The sequence below is a fragment of the Melospiza melodia genome, chromosome 6, assembly GCF_035770615.1.
Source record: "Melospiza melodia melodia isolate bMelMel2 chromosome 6, bMelMel2.pri, whole genome shotgun sequence".
In the NCBI taxonomy this organism is placed as follows: domain Eukaryota; kingdom Metazoa; phylum Chordata; class Aves; order Passeriformes; family Passerellidae; genus Melospiza; species Melospiza melodia.
The window spans coordinates 60,182,601-60,199,463 of record NC_086199.1 but is presented as its reverse complement, the minus strand read 5'-3'; the positions used below and the strand labels follow the sequence as shown (position 1 = coordinate 60,199,463).

Here is a 16,863-nt window from a genome sequence, read left to right as displayed (position 1 = left end):
TGAAATCCTAAGGATGCTGCATTACATGTAGAGACCTGTCTCCTAACTGGCTACCTTTTCATACCATTAAATTCTAATGGCATGAAAAAGTAGCCAGTTAGGATACAGGTCCATTCCCACCTAAACATGTACAAAGATATCTTTTTACCTTCAGGGCAGGGAGTTGAAAAACCATGTTTAAATTACTACTTAAAAGTGCTCTGGAAATATCCTTAGATCTTTAAGTATCCCATCTCAGGCCCATCCAAAAGCTGAGAGACAACAGCCACCAGCTGATAATTCCCCTTGACCAAAGACAAAAGGCTTCTGCTTCTAGTGGGACTGGAACTATTTCACTCTGGATTCACCACAAAGTGAATACCTCTTTCTGGTCTAAGACAACTTCTTAACCTTCCTGTCTCCAAATCAAATAAATTCTGGGTCATCCTACTCTAAGTTACATAGACAAGAAAATATTCAGCATGGAGATTTGTTTTTTTTTGCCCACTGGCAGCTCTGAAACATCTTATGTTGAATCCTGATGAGCTGGATTAGCAAAGAGTACAAAAATACAAAGAAAGAAGTATACAATAACCATGTTAATTTCAAGGCTAGTCATGTGCACACATCTCCACTATTTCCACTAATTTCTGTCAGTGAGAATTAAGTAACAAAGGCAATAACACACCTTAAAAGTGTGTGTGATCATTTAGCTTCACTGTCACCACAGATGTTAGAGACACTGCACTTGCAGTCTACCTGCACTAACATTGTCTATTATCTGACTGCATTTTTTATGAAAAAAACCAACCAAAAAGAAAACTTAAAACCTTCAATCACCTCTTATAGTTAACTATCCTTTATATAAATTAATTGAAAGTCTTTAAATGGAGATTTAGATAAAATTCCCATGCATTAGTGATTTGACTCTACTCAAAATCTTTTCAGGAGTCCATGTATGAGAAAAGGCACATTTCTTGGCCATATTTTTTGGGCATGGCACAGTGCATAAGTCTGTCCTAATTTAACTTGGTCCCTTTCTCAGACCTTTGCAGGAGTGAGCTGTTGCAATATTGATCAGAAGACCAAAATACTCCATGTCATGTGGACAGACAGGCTTCTAGATGAGCTTGATAAAGAGTTACAGCATAAATAGCAGAAGTCCTGACCTTTCCTCACACCAGGCTGCCTTGTGTGCCACACCTGACCGTGCAGACACAGGCAGGGTGATTTGGAAACAGCCTGAATATGGGTTCCAGAGCTAACACAGCACACAGCACCCTGTGCAGGTTCAAGGTATGGTCCAGCACCTTCCCCAAGGTTTGCACCCCTCTGACAGCCACTCCGATGCAGCAGCAATGCTGGTCAGTCAGGAACTCCAAGCTGGGTCAGACAGAGCTAAAAGGAGAGTTGCTCCCCTCTGGGGACAAAAAGTTGCCATAGCTTAACAGCTACCTCCCTCTGGAGGCTGCACAGGAGGCCGTGAGTGATTTAACAACCCACTGGGCTCTGTTCAGCTTTGAACTGCACTGCACCTCAGCAAGTAGCACCACTGGCACTTTTCACTTTATATTCCATTAATTACTTCATTATTTAATTGTTTAATCATCATCCATCACTGCAAAGAAAATTAGTCAGACACATGTTCTTGGGAGAGGTCCAGGAATTATGAAATTAAAAACCTTTGAAAAACCAAAATAATGCAGCAAAACAGAAGTTAAGCAACAGTTGAACAACTAACTGGCTAGTTAAACAACATAACATTCACAAATGTTTTCAGTAATACAGTTGTTTTTATACAAAGATTCTAAGACTTAAATTAAAAAGCCCAAGAGTCCGTTGATATTTTGTCACTTCCTTTAGAACTTACCTTTGTTGAAATATTCACAATCATAAGCTAAAAAAAGAAAAAAAATGCAGTTACAGGCATTGTATAGATAAACAGGTTTTCTATTCCCCTTCACAATTATGACGTGAGCCAAATGCTTTGCCAAAATAGATCATACACAAAAATTTATTTAAAAGTTATTGCCAAATATTTGCTGTACTTCAGATAAAATACTAATTTAAACTACACAGATGTACAGAAAGCATTGCTTCCCAGCAGGAAACACTAGGCTTACATACTTACAGCTGTCTTTTTGTGACCTCTAGTGGCTATGACTGAGCTTCACATAAAAACACACCTTTTCCATCCAAAGTTAAGAGCAACCCCCTCACTCTGAGGCCAGTTTGCTGTGTGACCCTGAGCAAGCTGCACACTCTCCCTGTACAACTGCAAAGTGAGAAAAATGCTTGTTTCCTTCCATTCTTTGCATCTCCCCTTCTTTTATCCCATCTTTGGGGAAATGACAGCCTCTTGTTAGGCATTTCCACTAGGCATCAGAGAAAAGAGCCTCAGATTTTTAAGTTCTAAGAATTGTTGGAGAGGAATCCTAAGGTAATGACTCTGCCCAGCTTAAAAATTAACTTGTTTTCCTTCAGAAGACCTTTCTTTATATTTCACACTTGCTCTGTGGGCTCTAATAAGGCACGTATGTTTACTAGATCTTATTAAGAAGTGAAGTTCTCCTGAAGATGGAAATCACTCGAGCTGTGAACTTTGCACCTTTGGTTTGAGGGATGCATGCTGTACCCTAATATAGATTTCCCATGTTTTCTCCTTTGACATCATAGGACAAAGGGATTAAAAGCAGAAAAGTATCACTCACAAACACAGAAAAAGCACGTAATCCAGCTAGACCAGAATTAAATGGGAACAACAGGCACCAGTGAGGCTTAGATTCAATTCATGGCCCCAAGTTCAGTTGGTGTGACTGATTTTTGGGGTCTGGCTGCCACGAATGCAGGGCAGGGGCAGTGATGGTCAAACAAACTTACGGCATACTCTGGGAGACCTCCAGTCCACAGCAACTCCGTGCTGGCAGCACTGATGGGCATAAGCTGAGACACTCGTACAGAAACACTCACAGTCACCACCCTGGTTACAGCCACAAGTGTCTGTCAGGCAGTTGGAGTAAAACCAGGTGACGTCAATCTGGAAATGAAAACATCGCTTATCAAAAACACTCCCACAGGAGCTGCCAGCCAACACCTCGACACAAAGCTGTGGCTCTTCCAAAGGGCAACATATCCAGCTTGGAAGAACTAAAGATTTCACTCTCAATGCTTCCTGGAACATGAGAAAAAAATGTTTATAGGGACACACCATAAAATCTTGTCCAGCCCTTCACAACACAATTAAATCAATGACTCATTAAGATACTGATATGGGCTTGTGTTTCGTAATATTTAAGTCCTAATAAACTGTGAAAAATGTTTATGAAATTAAAGAAAATTTAAAGGAACACAGATACATATAAATGTAAGAAATCAAAGTAGATGGAAAGCTCTTCTTTATGTGCAAGTAGTTAATATTCTCTTTGTATTATCAGGCAATTTCACACAAGAATTTGTCATTTTTCTTTACAGCATCTTCAAGTCTTGTCTTAAGTGACAAAATTTCAAAGAAAACTGTCAATGGTAATTTTCTTACTGAAATGTTACACATTGTACATGGATTTACATTTGAGTAAGTTTGCTAGAACTGAGTTTTTCCCATCTGACACTGCCCATCCAATACATTTGTTTACATATGCATGAAAAACGGGTGTGCCATGCAACACATTTCATGAAAAGCAAGTGGTTATTCTTACACAAGTAGTATTTGTGATTAAAAATAAAATATCCCAAATTAGGTGTATTTTTGTCTTCATTAATAACAAAGAGCTTCATATTGAAGAGCAACATTTCTCTCTGGTGCTATGTTCGATGTCACTTGTTTATATACAGGACTACAACTCACCACTGGGTGGCAAGCTTCAAATGCTTCACTTAGGAGTATCCCACATTCCTTCTTGGCAAATGGCTCTCTAAGGGGGTTCAAACTGCATGGATTTCGAATGTCAGGGCTGTCAACACACTAGACCGGGAAGCAAAATGAAGGTGAGAAATTTTTCACAACCACTCTGTGTTTTGAACTTGCAAATCATATTTTTGTGCTTTTTAATTTTTAAGGAAGACGGAAAATGTGAAACAAATGCATCATTTAAGAAACAAAAGCAGGACTAAGATATAGAGTTAAAAGCTAATGCTAATGAAGAAGAAATGGAAAATGACACTATTTGAAGAAACATTCCACTGAAGGCAGCACAAAAACACACACACACACCTATGGGTCTAATCGAGGTACCAGAGAGGCACATAGAATTTTTTTCTTTCCATTTCTATGGCTGCACAGTAAAATGCTTCCCAGCTATGAAAAATCAGCTAAACTTTCAACACACTCTAAAGCAAACTCAACATTCTTCCATTATACAGAAATCCCACTACTTTATTGTTCAAATGTAATTAAAAACATTCAAAATATTGTTACAGCATTTTTCTCTACTCTGTAAACACTCTGCAGCAAAAAAATTAATTTTGTTTCTTTTCTTTAGCAGCTCATGGCATCTTTAAGAACCACTGATATTGTCATTTGTATTGCTGCCTGACTGGTTCTTTCAGCAATGAACTTCTGATTTTATTCAAGATGAATTTTATTGTATAACAGCAAAAAAAAGTACTAGCAAAATATATTAGTAAGCACATTCTCTTTTTCCATGTACCTCTACAGCTGTCCAACTGTTTCCAAACTCTTGTGCATTTGTTAATTCAAAATTATCTGGAGTCCTCAGTTCATTTACTGTCTTCAAATCAAAATTTCCACACAATCCAGTCAATTCTCCCTGAGGAAAAAAATTATATATACATACACATATATACATATTTATAAAAACATTTTCACAAGATGAAATCCTGTCAGTCATAATCATTTTCACAACTTGCATCTTCAGCTGTTTAATTATAAATTTGTCATATTTTGATCCTTTTTCAGCTAAATTTCTGTCAAAAGAATTCAGCTTTTCAGTCAGAAGAATTCAGCAACAAAGCTATGGAGGATATTTTATTTTGACAATGTCATTATTTTGCCTTTTCAGTTATGTATGCCCAAGCATTTAAAAAAGGAGATGACCTTTTTGTTCAGCAAAGGGAGCTGTTAGCCAGTTATGTGTATTTTTAAGCCTCAGCGAAATAACATCTGCTTCAGTCATATAAGGAATGAGTACTGAAGGAAAACTTCACCCCAAAGATATTTGTCTCTGTTGTTACAGCAGTTATACAGAAAACAGTAACTAAAAAAATGATAAATGAGAATGAATACTTTCATTGACAAGGTAGCTGAGTGCTTCTTTAATTTATTTCTGACAGTCTAATCTCTGAAGAATTATGTCTTATTTAACAAGTTTTACATAAACACCTCAAAGGAATGGTAATAAGAGTGTGGACTTCCACCTACCTGCCACTGATGCCCCATCTGCACATGAACAGTTGTCCTCTGATCCCAAAGAATGGTGATATGTTCATCAGGAAAGTGAACAACAGTGAAAAATCCAGCTTTCCATAACTGCATTTTTTGTAGGCCATCTATGTAACTAGATAAGCTCTGTTCAAAATAAAACAAAGGAGCTTATAATGGAAATAATATCTTCATAAAATGTTCACTTGACAGGAAACAAAACATCTAAATGAAATTAACAACATGGTTCTCTGACACGTCCAAAAACAGACAGAAGGCCACAGAGAGGAAAAATGTTTAAGCAAAAGGGGCCTGGATTTTGGATGTATTGTATTTTTATGATTTTCTAATTTTAAAAGTTGATTTTACATCAAATTTATAAGATGGGTAATGGACTGAAGATTAGACTGTTAATAATTCATCTGGGAGGTGGATGACTAGTCTCAAGGCTCCTGATTATAATTTTCACTTAGTTATAAGTAATTCTGTCACAGTCACATGCTTTTTTTGAATATGGATAGGTAAAAAGGATGCATGAAGCAGCCTCTGGAAATAAGGAATTGTCCAAATATGTCCCTAGATCACAATCTTGTTGACAGCATTTTTCTCTCAATCCACTAACAATCAGATTGCAACTTATTTGTAGCATGGGCTAATATGCCTGGTTTAACTGCACAAGCTCTCAAACTTCCTTTCTACAGTCAGTCTATAAATAGTAAATAGTACTATTTATACTATAATTACTAATATACTAAAATACTAAACAATGACAGAATAGAGTTTGCAGTTTGGCCAAAACACAAATAAAATCCAGGCTGTGGAGGATACATTCCACAGGGGCTGCAATTTGTTGGGATTTTTTAACTGTACAGAAATATTCCTCCTATACATTCCAGACCTGACTAAGCTCTTAGTTCTAGTACAATTAATAGCAAAACTCCCACTGACTTCAAAACACTTGTATTTCTCCTAAGATATTAAACAGGTAATAAATCTAAAGAAAAGAGCTACAGCTATCTCCTCCAACATTTTTGTTAAATACAGACAAGATTTTGTTTAAGGTTTCCACTGAAAAATTCAGATGTGATCAGCATTCACTGTAAAGATATTTACACCTCTGCTACTGAAGTGGCACAGTAAGTTTTTGCTTATGAAAGGAAGAAACACCCAGAGAAGTGCATATGCTGCTTTTTGATCAGCAGTAAGAAATGAAACTTACTGGATTCCCAGTTTCATCATCAAACACTAAAAGAGATTTTCCAACGTTAATGAAAATGTTTTTTCTGCAAATTATTCCAGTACTAAAGCAGTCAACATTCTCTATAACGATAGAAAGACTGGTTGAAGAAGTCCCCTGAAGAAAAAAAAAAGTCAGTTTTTAAATACATTAATATACATATTGTTATAGAGTTCAATTAGCAGAAACCTCTGAGCATGTTTATGTCATATATGATTCAAAGTCTAAATAACGCCAAAAATGAAAAAAACACGATGTAGGACTCAATAAAATGCACAGAGAGGAAGTAAGCACAACAGTAGATTTTAACAAGAAGTTTTAAACCAAATTTTAGGGAGGTTTTACGCAGAAGTCTCACCTTGACCAGGTAAACCTTACAAGTTCCCACAAAGTCAAAGGTGAGCCCATCGAAGGTGCGGTAGTGCCGGTCCCCGTACGCCGTGCACATGGACGGGCAGGGCTGGAAGGTGCACTGGAAGGATCCGTGCTGGCAAACGCTGAAAAATGCACCACCAATTATGGGAATATCAGCTGCAAGCCCAGACAAATGATTACAGCTATTGCACTGAGAAGCAAAGAAACAAAAGCTGTGCAAGTGTGAGGAGCGGGGACAGAAGCATTCTGAAATGTTGGCTAGAAGCAGGACGTGTCAATTAATTCTCTGGGGAAAAAAAACATCTACGTTTCTTCTTCCATGAGAATTTAAAGGCTCCGGAATAGACAGGCACCACAAAAAGTCTCAAAAACCCCCAAGATACAACCAAGAAAATCAACAAAACAAAAAACCCAGTGCAATGTGATACAATTCATTCTGTAGTGCACACCAATAACATGCCACAAGGAGCCTTGTTTTTCAGCTTGTCACCACACATTTATTTGCACAAGCAGAATCTTAGAGTCAAAAAGTAGCATGTCCTATTACTAGAGTCTGCATGCATTGTCTGCTTGAATGAGAATTTCACAGAATTACCAAGGAAACATTTCAGTAGCACTATTTGGGTGCTTAGGTTCCTTAAAAGAGCCATGCTGTTGGACTTACTCTTTTTCCGGATGTCATCACCCCCAAACACCAGCCTAAGAATTTAGGAGCTTCTAGAACAGTTCAAGTTATGTCTATAGCCACCTTAAACATCAAAGGGTTTTCATCACACATCTACAGAATGACTGTTCAGCCCTTGCTGAATTCCCTTTGCGGCATAAGAGAAGAAGTGGATTCTTTTTGCATAATAGGAAGAAGGCTTTGAAGCATTGGATATTATGCCTCTTTCTGAATCATCCTCTTGCTGTTGGGATTCATAAAATTAGAGGGTTTTGAGAAAGTGGTAAAAAAGGCAGGCCTCAGACAGCAGACTTGTGAACACTGCTAATACAAGTTTTCTAAGCAGTAGAGCAGACGTGAGAAATAGAACAATAAGCCCTTGTGACTTGCCCTTATAGGTTGCAACAAGTTTATTTAATGTATACCTTTAGAAGGTTAGAATGAGTCTCTGTGCTTTGTCTCTCATAAACAAGCCATTGTGTTAGAAAATCAGTCCCTATTGAGTTAGCTACCATTACATGTGTTTCATATGATTGGATAGAATTATTGTCAATATGTTTTGCTCTATGTGTGATTAGCTGAAACCTAGGCTGAGATGGCTTTATGCTACCCTGTAATGTGACATTTCCTTGGCATTCCATTTGAATCAGAGAGCTATGAACATACTGTCTCCATTGTCCTAACAGTGTACTGAGACTGATGTGTGAAATAAACAGCACGACACTGATTCGGATTGTCCCATTCTGTTCATGTCTGTAAATAGTTGCCGGCCTGGCAAAATCTTGCCATCTAAATAACATTTTCAGAGATAAGAGTTTTATAAATAATGGATAGAATTTCATTTCCTGTATCCATGAGCAATCATTGCAACATCATTACTGTGTTCCCAAATGACCCAGACACAAATTTTCCTTGATAAAGACAGCAAAGCTGATGCCTTGGCATAGCTTTAGTATGGGTCTCTTTATAAATATAGGTTAAACTAAATACAGCATGTGATATAACTTTGGCACATGCCTAAGTTTACTTTTAAAAAAACCTACTTTTAATTTACTCATTAAATGAATGCTGAATATATTACAGCTAAAGTCTTAACGTGACTTACAGAAATACTGGATAAATCTCCAAAATTTGTCCCTCATATAATGAAGTAGCAGGTAATAGGAAGTTTTCCCTCAGTATAAATTTTTAACAGCGTAACTTTTCCCTTCATATTTCTATCACAGTGCCAGTACACCACTTTTTTCAGAAAGGCAGCAAATATATAGTAAACCTAGGCAGCTCCAGCTACGGGTAGCATCAGGTTTCCTCCAGTTCCCTTAGCAATTAACTTGCACCTACATGGAGCTACTGTCCATGTTTTCCTAGACCCTCCTTTTTCCATCACTGATTTGTTCCACTGCTTGCATTTTGCCTCTCTACATGTATCAATACACTAAGCAGATGGCTAAAATAAGTTAAAAATACACGTGAGAAGTGTTTGCTGTACCAAAGCACAAGGAAATAGCAGCAGGACTTGCTAACTGCAGTCACTTCAGAATAGCAGCAAAGGAAGGAACCTCATCAAGCTGATGGAAAGAGAGGCAAACAGAAAAAATTGTTTGGATTGGAAGAATAAATGCTGCTTCTCATGTTCTCCTGAGACATTAGGTTTTAGTTTCACTCATGGCCTATTCAAATCTCCATACGCTGATACCTTAAGGGTCTCCAATGTGCAGAAACATTGCTTAGCATGTAGAGCCCAGGGAGATCCCTTTCTTTTTATTCAGGAACACACTGACAGACAGAAGGAAGGGATTAAGAGGTATACAATGTCTTTGAAGTCCTCTACACCAGGCATATTTCATACTAAGTGAACTAACATTTAGTTATCAGAATCTAGAGAGCCCTACCTGGAAAAGCTGAGCTATCAGAATCTTCTAAACTTCCAATAGCTTTTTATACAGCGTATTTCCAAGAAGTATTTGTTAAAGAATACAAGAAACCCAATTCAGCAGCCCACAGAGAGTGACCAGGAGTTGCTCAATGGACTCAGCATGATGACAGCAGACCAGCACATCTACTTGCAGAAGCCCATCTTACCTGGCACAGCACCTCATCAAAACATTGCTCTGATAGCCTCAGCATTAGAACATTTTGTGTTTAATGTTGCCACTACATGCTAAATATTTCAGATGCTTGCACTGAAAACAAAATTTGGGAAACCTAGAGCCACAGGTCAGTCAGACCCCACAGATTGGGTTGAAAGCTCCTGCCAGTTCACAGGTAGTTTTGCCAACTTATGAAGTTAGTTTGTTCATCATGTCATCATTCAATACATAAATCATATCAACACTTAGGTTGGTAATACTACACCAAGTATGAGTAAGATATTTATTGTCAACACACACCAATTCAATGCACCAGCCCCACTATAGGATGACTTCTATGAGTGCCTAAGTGTGTTTGTTTGTACAGAAGCACTCTCATGCTTTGCACCTTCTCCTTAACACATCTAATACACCCTTGCACATCCTCTCAGCAAACTCAGATTTTATATGCTTTGTATCACGCAGAGCTTCTCGCAAGCTCCCCTCCATTTGTGAACAACAGGTTGTCTAAAAGCCAATATCACTTAATCTGTCTCTGCTTCTGGATATGGAAGACTACAAAACTCCTGACAACATTAACGATTTGCATGAATTAATGAGCCTGGCCTCAGGGAAAGAAAAAAAAAAGAAAAGGCTAAATATCCAGTGTCTGTCTGCCTGCATTGCTGCTGCCTTTGGTGAAGTCTCATACAGGTTAGATGGGATAAATTAATTCTCCCTGATGCAAGCAATCCCACACCAGGTCCAAATGGAGAGGCCTTTGGAAACAAGGGGTGAACAACCCGGGTCGCTTTACCTGCCTGCCCAGTGGAGATGCCTTGTAAGTCGCTTCACCAGTCCACCAAAGGGCTACAAATCTCTTCTAGAGCAGCTACTGAGGACCTGACGAGAGGCAGAGGAAGGCAGTCAGCACAAGGCTGCAGGGGGCACGACATCCAGACAAGGCAGAGCCTGGTGCTGATGGGATGAGCCTTCCCTGGGCCGGGCTACCCTGAGCTGTAGGGCCAGGAGCAGCAGGGGACACCAGTTAAATGCTCCTGGAAATCTACAAGGAGGGCACAAAAACAGGGAGCTGCTCTGCTGGGAACCTGGAGGCTACACCTCTACCACAGCATCACGTGCTTGGCAGTACAGCTGGTGTTTCTGAGGCTCTGGTAAGACAAACAGCACTGCTTAGTGCCAGCCTGCAACATTCAGCCTTGGCCAGAGACCACCATTAAATGAGCTTGTTTCAGCATCAGGTAGGTGGGGTGTATTTTTACGCTCCTGTGAAGCTTATTAAAATGGCAGCAAAGCACATCCTACTGAGAGTGCTCGAGGAAACCTAGCAGGGTGTGTGCTGCATTTACAATGCTGGATAGCAAAAGGAAAAAGGAATCGGTGTCTGCGTATGTTTAAATGATCCTATCAACCCTTTCCTATTGGAATTCTCCCTCTGAACCCTGATTGATTCATCAGTTATCCACACACGCAAAATCAGTGACCCATCTGTCAGTTTCTTTGCTCAGTTCTCCCCTTAGTTTAACATAGTCCTGGATGCAGATTTAAGGACACAGAGCTACATTCTGGTCTCTAGACAGCTCAGATTCAGTGCTAAATGTGAAAATGAATAAGTAAAAAGCTTTCCAAAATGTCACTCAGGTGTAATAGTTAAGGGATTTTACCTGTACTTTAGGAATTCTAGCCATGACCTTGAAAATAACCAAGAAAATAAAAGCTCTAAATCAAGATTTTTAAAGACTAAAAAGATGCCAAATCACCATTATTTTGTTATGTAAAGCACTTTGAAAAAACAAAGCCTGAACCAGTTTTGATAGTTCTTTGAACAACTGTAAAAATGAAGTCAAAGTAGATAATCGGCTGTGAAATTTATGATCAAAACACATGAAGGAAAAATAATCAACCTACAAATACACAACTAAAATGAACTCAAATAGATACCCACTTACCATGTATGGCAGGCAGAAATGACTTTGTCACCTGGAAAATATTCCTTTCCTTTCCATGAGCATGGACATTCATCTGCATCCAAGCACATATCCCCATGTTTCACAAGACTATAAAAAAAAACAAAACAAATACTCATTCAGCAGCAGCACAGCTGGTATCCAGACACAAAAATATTTTCCTAAACTTGAAAGTTACTGCCTATTTTGTTATTGAGACACAAATAATATTTAAAGTCTTTTGAAACTGAAAAGCCACCATTTTGTTAATAATTGTGTGTGAGCAATTTGGTATCTTCCTTTCACATATACCTGAATATTTTATCTTTATTAGATGCTAGCACTTTGGGCACAAACCTTTTAATCACTAACCCTCTAAGACTGACTCATGAATACACAAATTTTAAGGTCAGAGAAACTATAAATTTCTAGAAATTCTCTAAATTTCACCAAATTTCTCGTAACTCAGCCAAATAAACTGCATTTGACTCAAGCCAAGAGATAATCCGTGAGATGTCGGAGCCATCACAGCCCTTTGTTCTAGTGGTATGCACTCTTACTCTCCAAAATCAGGGCATATTTAGTCTAAGGTTTTTTAAGAGGATTTCTTCTTGCCCTCCTATTCTTTCCTTTCATTGAATTATAAGAGTTTTATTTTACTCCAGTTTTTCTATAGCTGTAGTTACACCTCTTGCTCCATAAATAATTTAATATCAAAAGAGCTATCCTGGCTACATGTAATTATTGTATTAATATCTATTTCTGCACCCTTATGCAAGCAGAAATATTACAGGCATCTACAGGAAAGCAATTACAAATATACTTTATTTTAGTGGCAGAAGTATCCTCACAGTCTTTAAAGGAGATTTTCATTATATCATAGCGAACCATATGCATAGCTATTTACAGTTTGACTAATGCTGTGAATTGGTGTTTATACAGAACTCCTAGACAGGCAGATAAAAATGGAAAACTACTTAAGAAAAAAGAAAGTGAAAAAGATACTTGTTATAGGAAAGTAACAGAGGAATTCTTGCCCAGAAAGACTAACTAAAGCAACCAGTCCTAACTTAAAGTAATATATTTGAGGCTTTTTGATAATATTCAGAAAATCTGAAATTAGAAAAAGAGACAAAGAGAGAACTCAAGCAGATTCTACAAATAAAGGTCATGAAATACACCAGAAGCACTGATTTATTTTATTAAATAATCTATCATTTCACTGAGCCCAGGAAAGTTGCATTTCTCCCAAAAACCAATTCACTTTATCACAAATACTGCCATGGTATTGGATAAGCAAAGCAATATCACTATGGGACCTGAGGGTCCAATAACAGATAGAACAGCTGTGATGACAAATCCATCTCTCAAAGGAAAGCTGTGAAACTTGAACTCCTGACAAGCTGCAGCAGTGTCCTTCACTCCAACTGCTGCAGCTCCAAAGTTGTTTTGATCCTGCCCCAACCCCTACAACACAAGAATCCAGAGCAGCTACCATGCCAGTTCCATAGTGAAAGGATTCCTTACAGCCACCATGCAGTCTAGGATTATCCTTGTTTCTAATGCCTGAAATGTACTTGTATTGACAAATAAACAGTCTCTTCAAATGGTACTTTTGGGCAAATAATTTATTTTTTTCTTCAAGGTAAGTTTGTTTGGAATCCCAGTACGCCTCTGTAGTAATAAAAATTTTGCACAGGTTTTTCTGTGTTCCTAACAGATTCATTGCTCCCGATGTTTAGCACTCTCATTTGGGCAAGATATGGCACTATGGATAAAAAGTGGTAAGTGTGAGGCACATGCATGACAAACAGGGTAACAATGTTTTGTTTCCCTGCTATCCAAAAGGAAACATTTCATCATTGAATTTATCACAGGAAATTCTATTAGCTCATATTAATGAGCTGGTAATTTGTATTTTACAAATTACATTGTACAAATTAGTAATTCGTATTTGACTAAGACTCTTCTTCAGTGTGTTATGTATCAGACAGAAATTTACATCTCTGTGAGGCTTATTAATGGGAACATGGAGAACACCATAAACCCTCCTCCCCCATTAAAACTGAAAAACTGTAATTTTCCTCCAGGGTAGGTGAAGTGTTTGTAATCCATACTTATTTCAAGCATTGTGTCACTTGGAGACAATCAACTGTGAGACTGAAATTCCCACTGGTTTAAAGCTGCTCAGAACTGAACAGGGCACATTCAGACACAAAGAGATCACACTGACAAGGTAACGCTAAATACAGGTTTTTCCTCATGTTATTACACTGGATTAAAAAAAAAAAAAAGTGATAACAGCTTTCTCTCTTGTAAAGCCAAGCAAATGGATAGATTTCAATGATCTAAGAATTCACCACAAATACTCTACAGAGAGGCCTTGCACAGCTCCTCTTTGAAGTATCAGACATTTTTCTTGACACCTATACTTACTGTCCAGCCTACAATGGAACTGCAAAGACACAAGGATGACTATCCCACTTCACCCTGCTGATCATTCACTTTCTTTATTATCTCATTATTATCTTGAGCTTTCTGCATTCACACACACAGAAGTATATAAATGATCTTGGTAAAGGCATCATTAGAAGTAATGTCACCTGTGACTCACACACTATTTCTGCAAAAATAACAAATCTGAACCAAAACAATAAAAATATTTTTAAAAAAATCACTCTCCCAGGTTCCAACAGAGCAGTCTTCAACAGTCTGTGTCTTGCACAAGCTCCTCCCCCTTTCTTCTGCAAAAGCCTACCATCAACTGATTTATGCACCCACAAGTACTTTTGCTGCAACATTAAATTTACTCACTGAAGGTTTCACAGATCATCCTACAAAGGTCTGTAATTTAAGCTTTAAGGGAAGCAAAAAATGAACAAAATAATCAGCAGGGGGTATTTGACTTGTCTAATCAGAAAACAAGGTAAATTTTGAGAGAAAATCCAACATTAGTAAAATTACTGTAGTGGATAATGCCTTCCTTAGGGTTCACTCACTATCTAGACAAGGAGAGTTAATATATTCTGGCTATTGTCTTTTTTGTTTGAGGAGCTTCTTAAAATCTCTTCCTCTTTCCCCTGGTTTATTATACCAAAATATTAAGTAATTTTGTAGAATGCTTGGAAGGTTTTCATTATTCTCACTGTACCCTTCCATCTTTCCAGGTTAACACATTATTTTGATGCTTTAACCGAGAGTTTCTTTTGAAGCTTCACCCTGGATTGGAAACCTTCCTGCAGCTAGCTCTGCCACGAGCATTTTAGAAATTAACTCTGAACATAATGGAAATCTTCCTTTGAACTAAGTGACACACTTCAATATTTCCCTTAAAAACAAGGCAGAAAGCAGAAGGTCATGTGAAAAGGTGCTCCAGAATCTGAATGATACTGGTGAAGTTTTACTGTCAATTAACACAAATACAGGGAAAAAAATAGAGATTTATTTGCAGCTGGTATAGATTAGAAAGTGGGAAACCAAGAAGATTTGTAAGAATTGCAATAGAAAGCAAGGAATTCAAAAATATATTAAGGAAATTTGCAAGTCTGCAAAGCAGAAAAGGATGGGAAAGATCTGGATTGTCTTGCAAGGGCACTGCAATAGAGGTTTTCTTTGGAAACGAGCTCCTGCACTTTTAGCACGCTGTGTCTATTGCCATCAGAAGTAGAAACCAGCATAAAATCTAGTGTGGGTAAATATTGGCTCCTGAAACACCCAAACACAGGAACACTGATGCAGTCCTTTTAAGAGAATTGCCTGAAAAACATGAAATCTCAACAGGCCTCTCCAAAGCCCGGCCTAAACAAGAAGATTAAAAATACTTAGCTAGATAACAGCAGCAGGGCCATCCAGAAGAGTGAGGCTTGGACAGAAAACAGGTTCTATTTTCAGACTGATAATAACAGTAAATTCCGAGTTTATACTGAGGAGCAGTAGGTCTTCTGAAAAATTATACTAAACACACACCAAAAGCACAGTATTTTTATTTAATCTAAGGAGATTTATTTTAAGACATAACATGGTAAATGTAATTACATTAATAAAGAGTAGTTTTCTAAAAATATTTGAAACTCATCTGTATTCTTCCCATCTTAATTCTTCATTAATATGGTTGTTTGTCCATAGGCCCATTTATAAGACAACAACATTGTTTTCTTTGTGAAAATTAGAAAGTTATGAGTTTTCTTTTTATAAATAAAACCTTCCAAGAACGCATCTCAGCTTGTTATGTGTCACTTGATACATACCACAGAAATACAATGATAACTGAGAAAGATTTAGAAGGAAAATCTGGCATTATATTCATTAGCTACAAAACTTCATTATAATTACAGGATATTACAGCTTTGAATTCACTAACTCTTCATTAATCTATTTTATGGGAGCAATAACTGATGAAAAAAAGGGAAAGCCAAAAAATTCTAATTCTATTAAATTTCCTCAATTTCAGTGAAGTCAAGTTTTTAGCACAAAAGACATTCTTCTGTCATAAATAATAAATTATCTCCAGAGTGTGGAGGTGGGAGAAATGTACATTTAGGAAAAACAAAAACAGTCCTAAGAAAAAAAATTTCAGGCATTTTGCTTAAAAAGTGGCCCACAGTTATAAACAATTAAACATTTGGTGCAAGGAAAAAAGAAAACTTCAATACAGTTGCATTGTGTTCTTGAGATTCAAACACCTACAGGCCATAAAAAATAAATACACACTTGGAATTATGGAGCACATTATGTTCTTAGTTATTCTAAAGTGGTGTTGCTTTATTTTCAAGATCAGTCTGTTCACACTAAATAAAATATTGAGTTGGGTATTGGATGTTGCTGAACAGTGAGAAATTAAGTGACCTGGATGTACAGATAACCACTGATGGCACCCAGCTGAGAATTAACTTTTTATTCCCTTGCAGTACTGATATTGAGAGGAAGTTTTTAAAAAGTCACCAAAACAAGGAGAAAATTAGAGGCAGTTTTATGAACATGATTAGGAAGAGAAGTTTGGCTATGATTTAGAGTTCAAATAAAAGTCATGAAAATTTTGAAAATGAAGTTTCAAAATACTGCAAAGTTAGCAGAGACTGCTTGATCTAGGTTTATTGTTTAGTGGTTGGTTTAACATAGCTTTACAGAAGGAACAAAAACATAAAAAGGCAAAAATTATGAAGATATAATAGGCAGATGTAACAGAAGCAAAAACA

The 16,863-nt window shown here is 37.4% G+C and overlaps 1 protein-coding gene across 1 annotated transcript in view; it reads right to left on the bottom strand.

The window, feature by feature from the left end:
- Positions 1–16,863, bottom strand: part of OTOG (otogelin) — a 94,169-nt gene that overhangs the window by 39,263 nt on the left and 38,043 nt on the right. Inside the window, exons 24-31 of the mRNA XM_063158571.1 lie at positions 11,672–11,779; positions 6,952–7,090; positions 6,576–6,710; positions 5,357–5,503; positions 4,626–4,745; positions 3,824–3,940; positions 2,860–3,016; positions 1,850–1,876 (exon numbers count right to left, since the gene is read on the bottom strand). Coding sequence (XP_063014641.1) covers positions 1,850–1,876; positions 2,860–3,016; positions 3,824–3,940; positions 4,626–4,745; positions 5,357–5,503; positions 6,576–6,710; positions 6,952–7,090; positions 11,672–11,779 — 950 coding nt within the window. The remainder of the gene's footprint in view (positions 1–1,849; positions 1,877–2,859; positions 3,017–3,823; positions 3,941–4,625; positions 4,746–5,356; positions 5,504–6,575; positions 6,711–6,951; positions 7,091–11,671; positions 11,780–16,863) is intronic.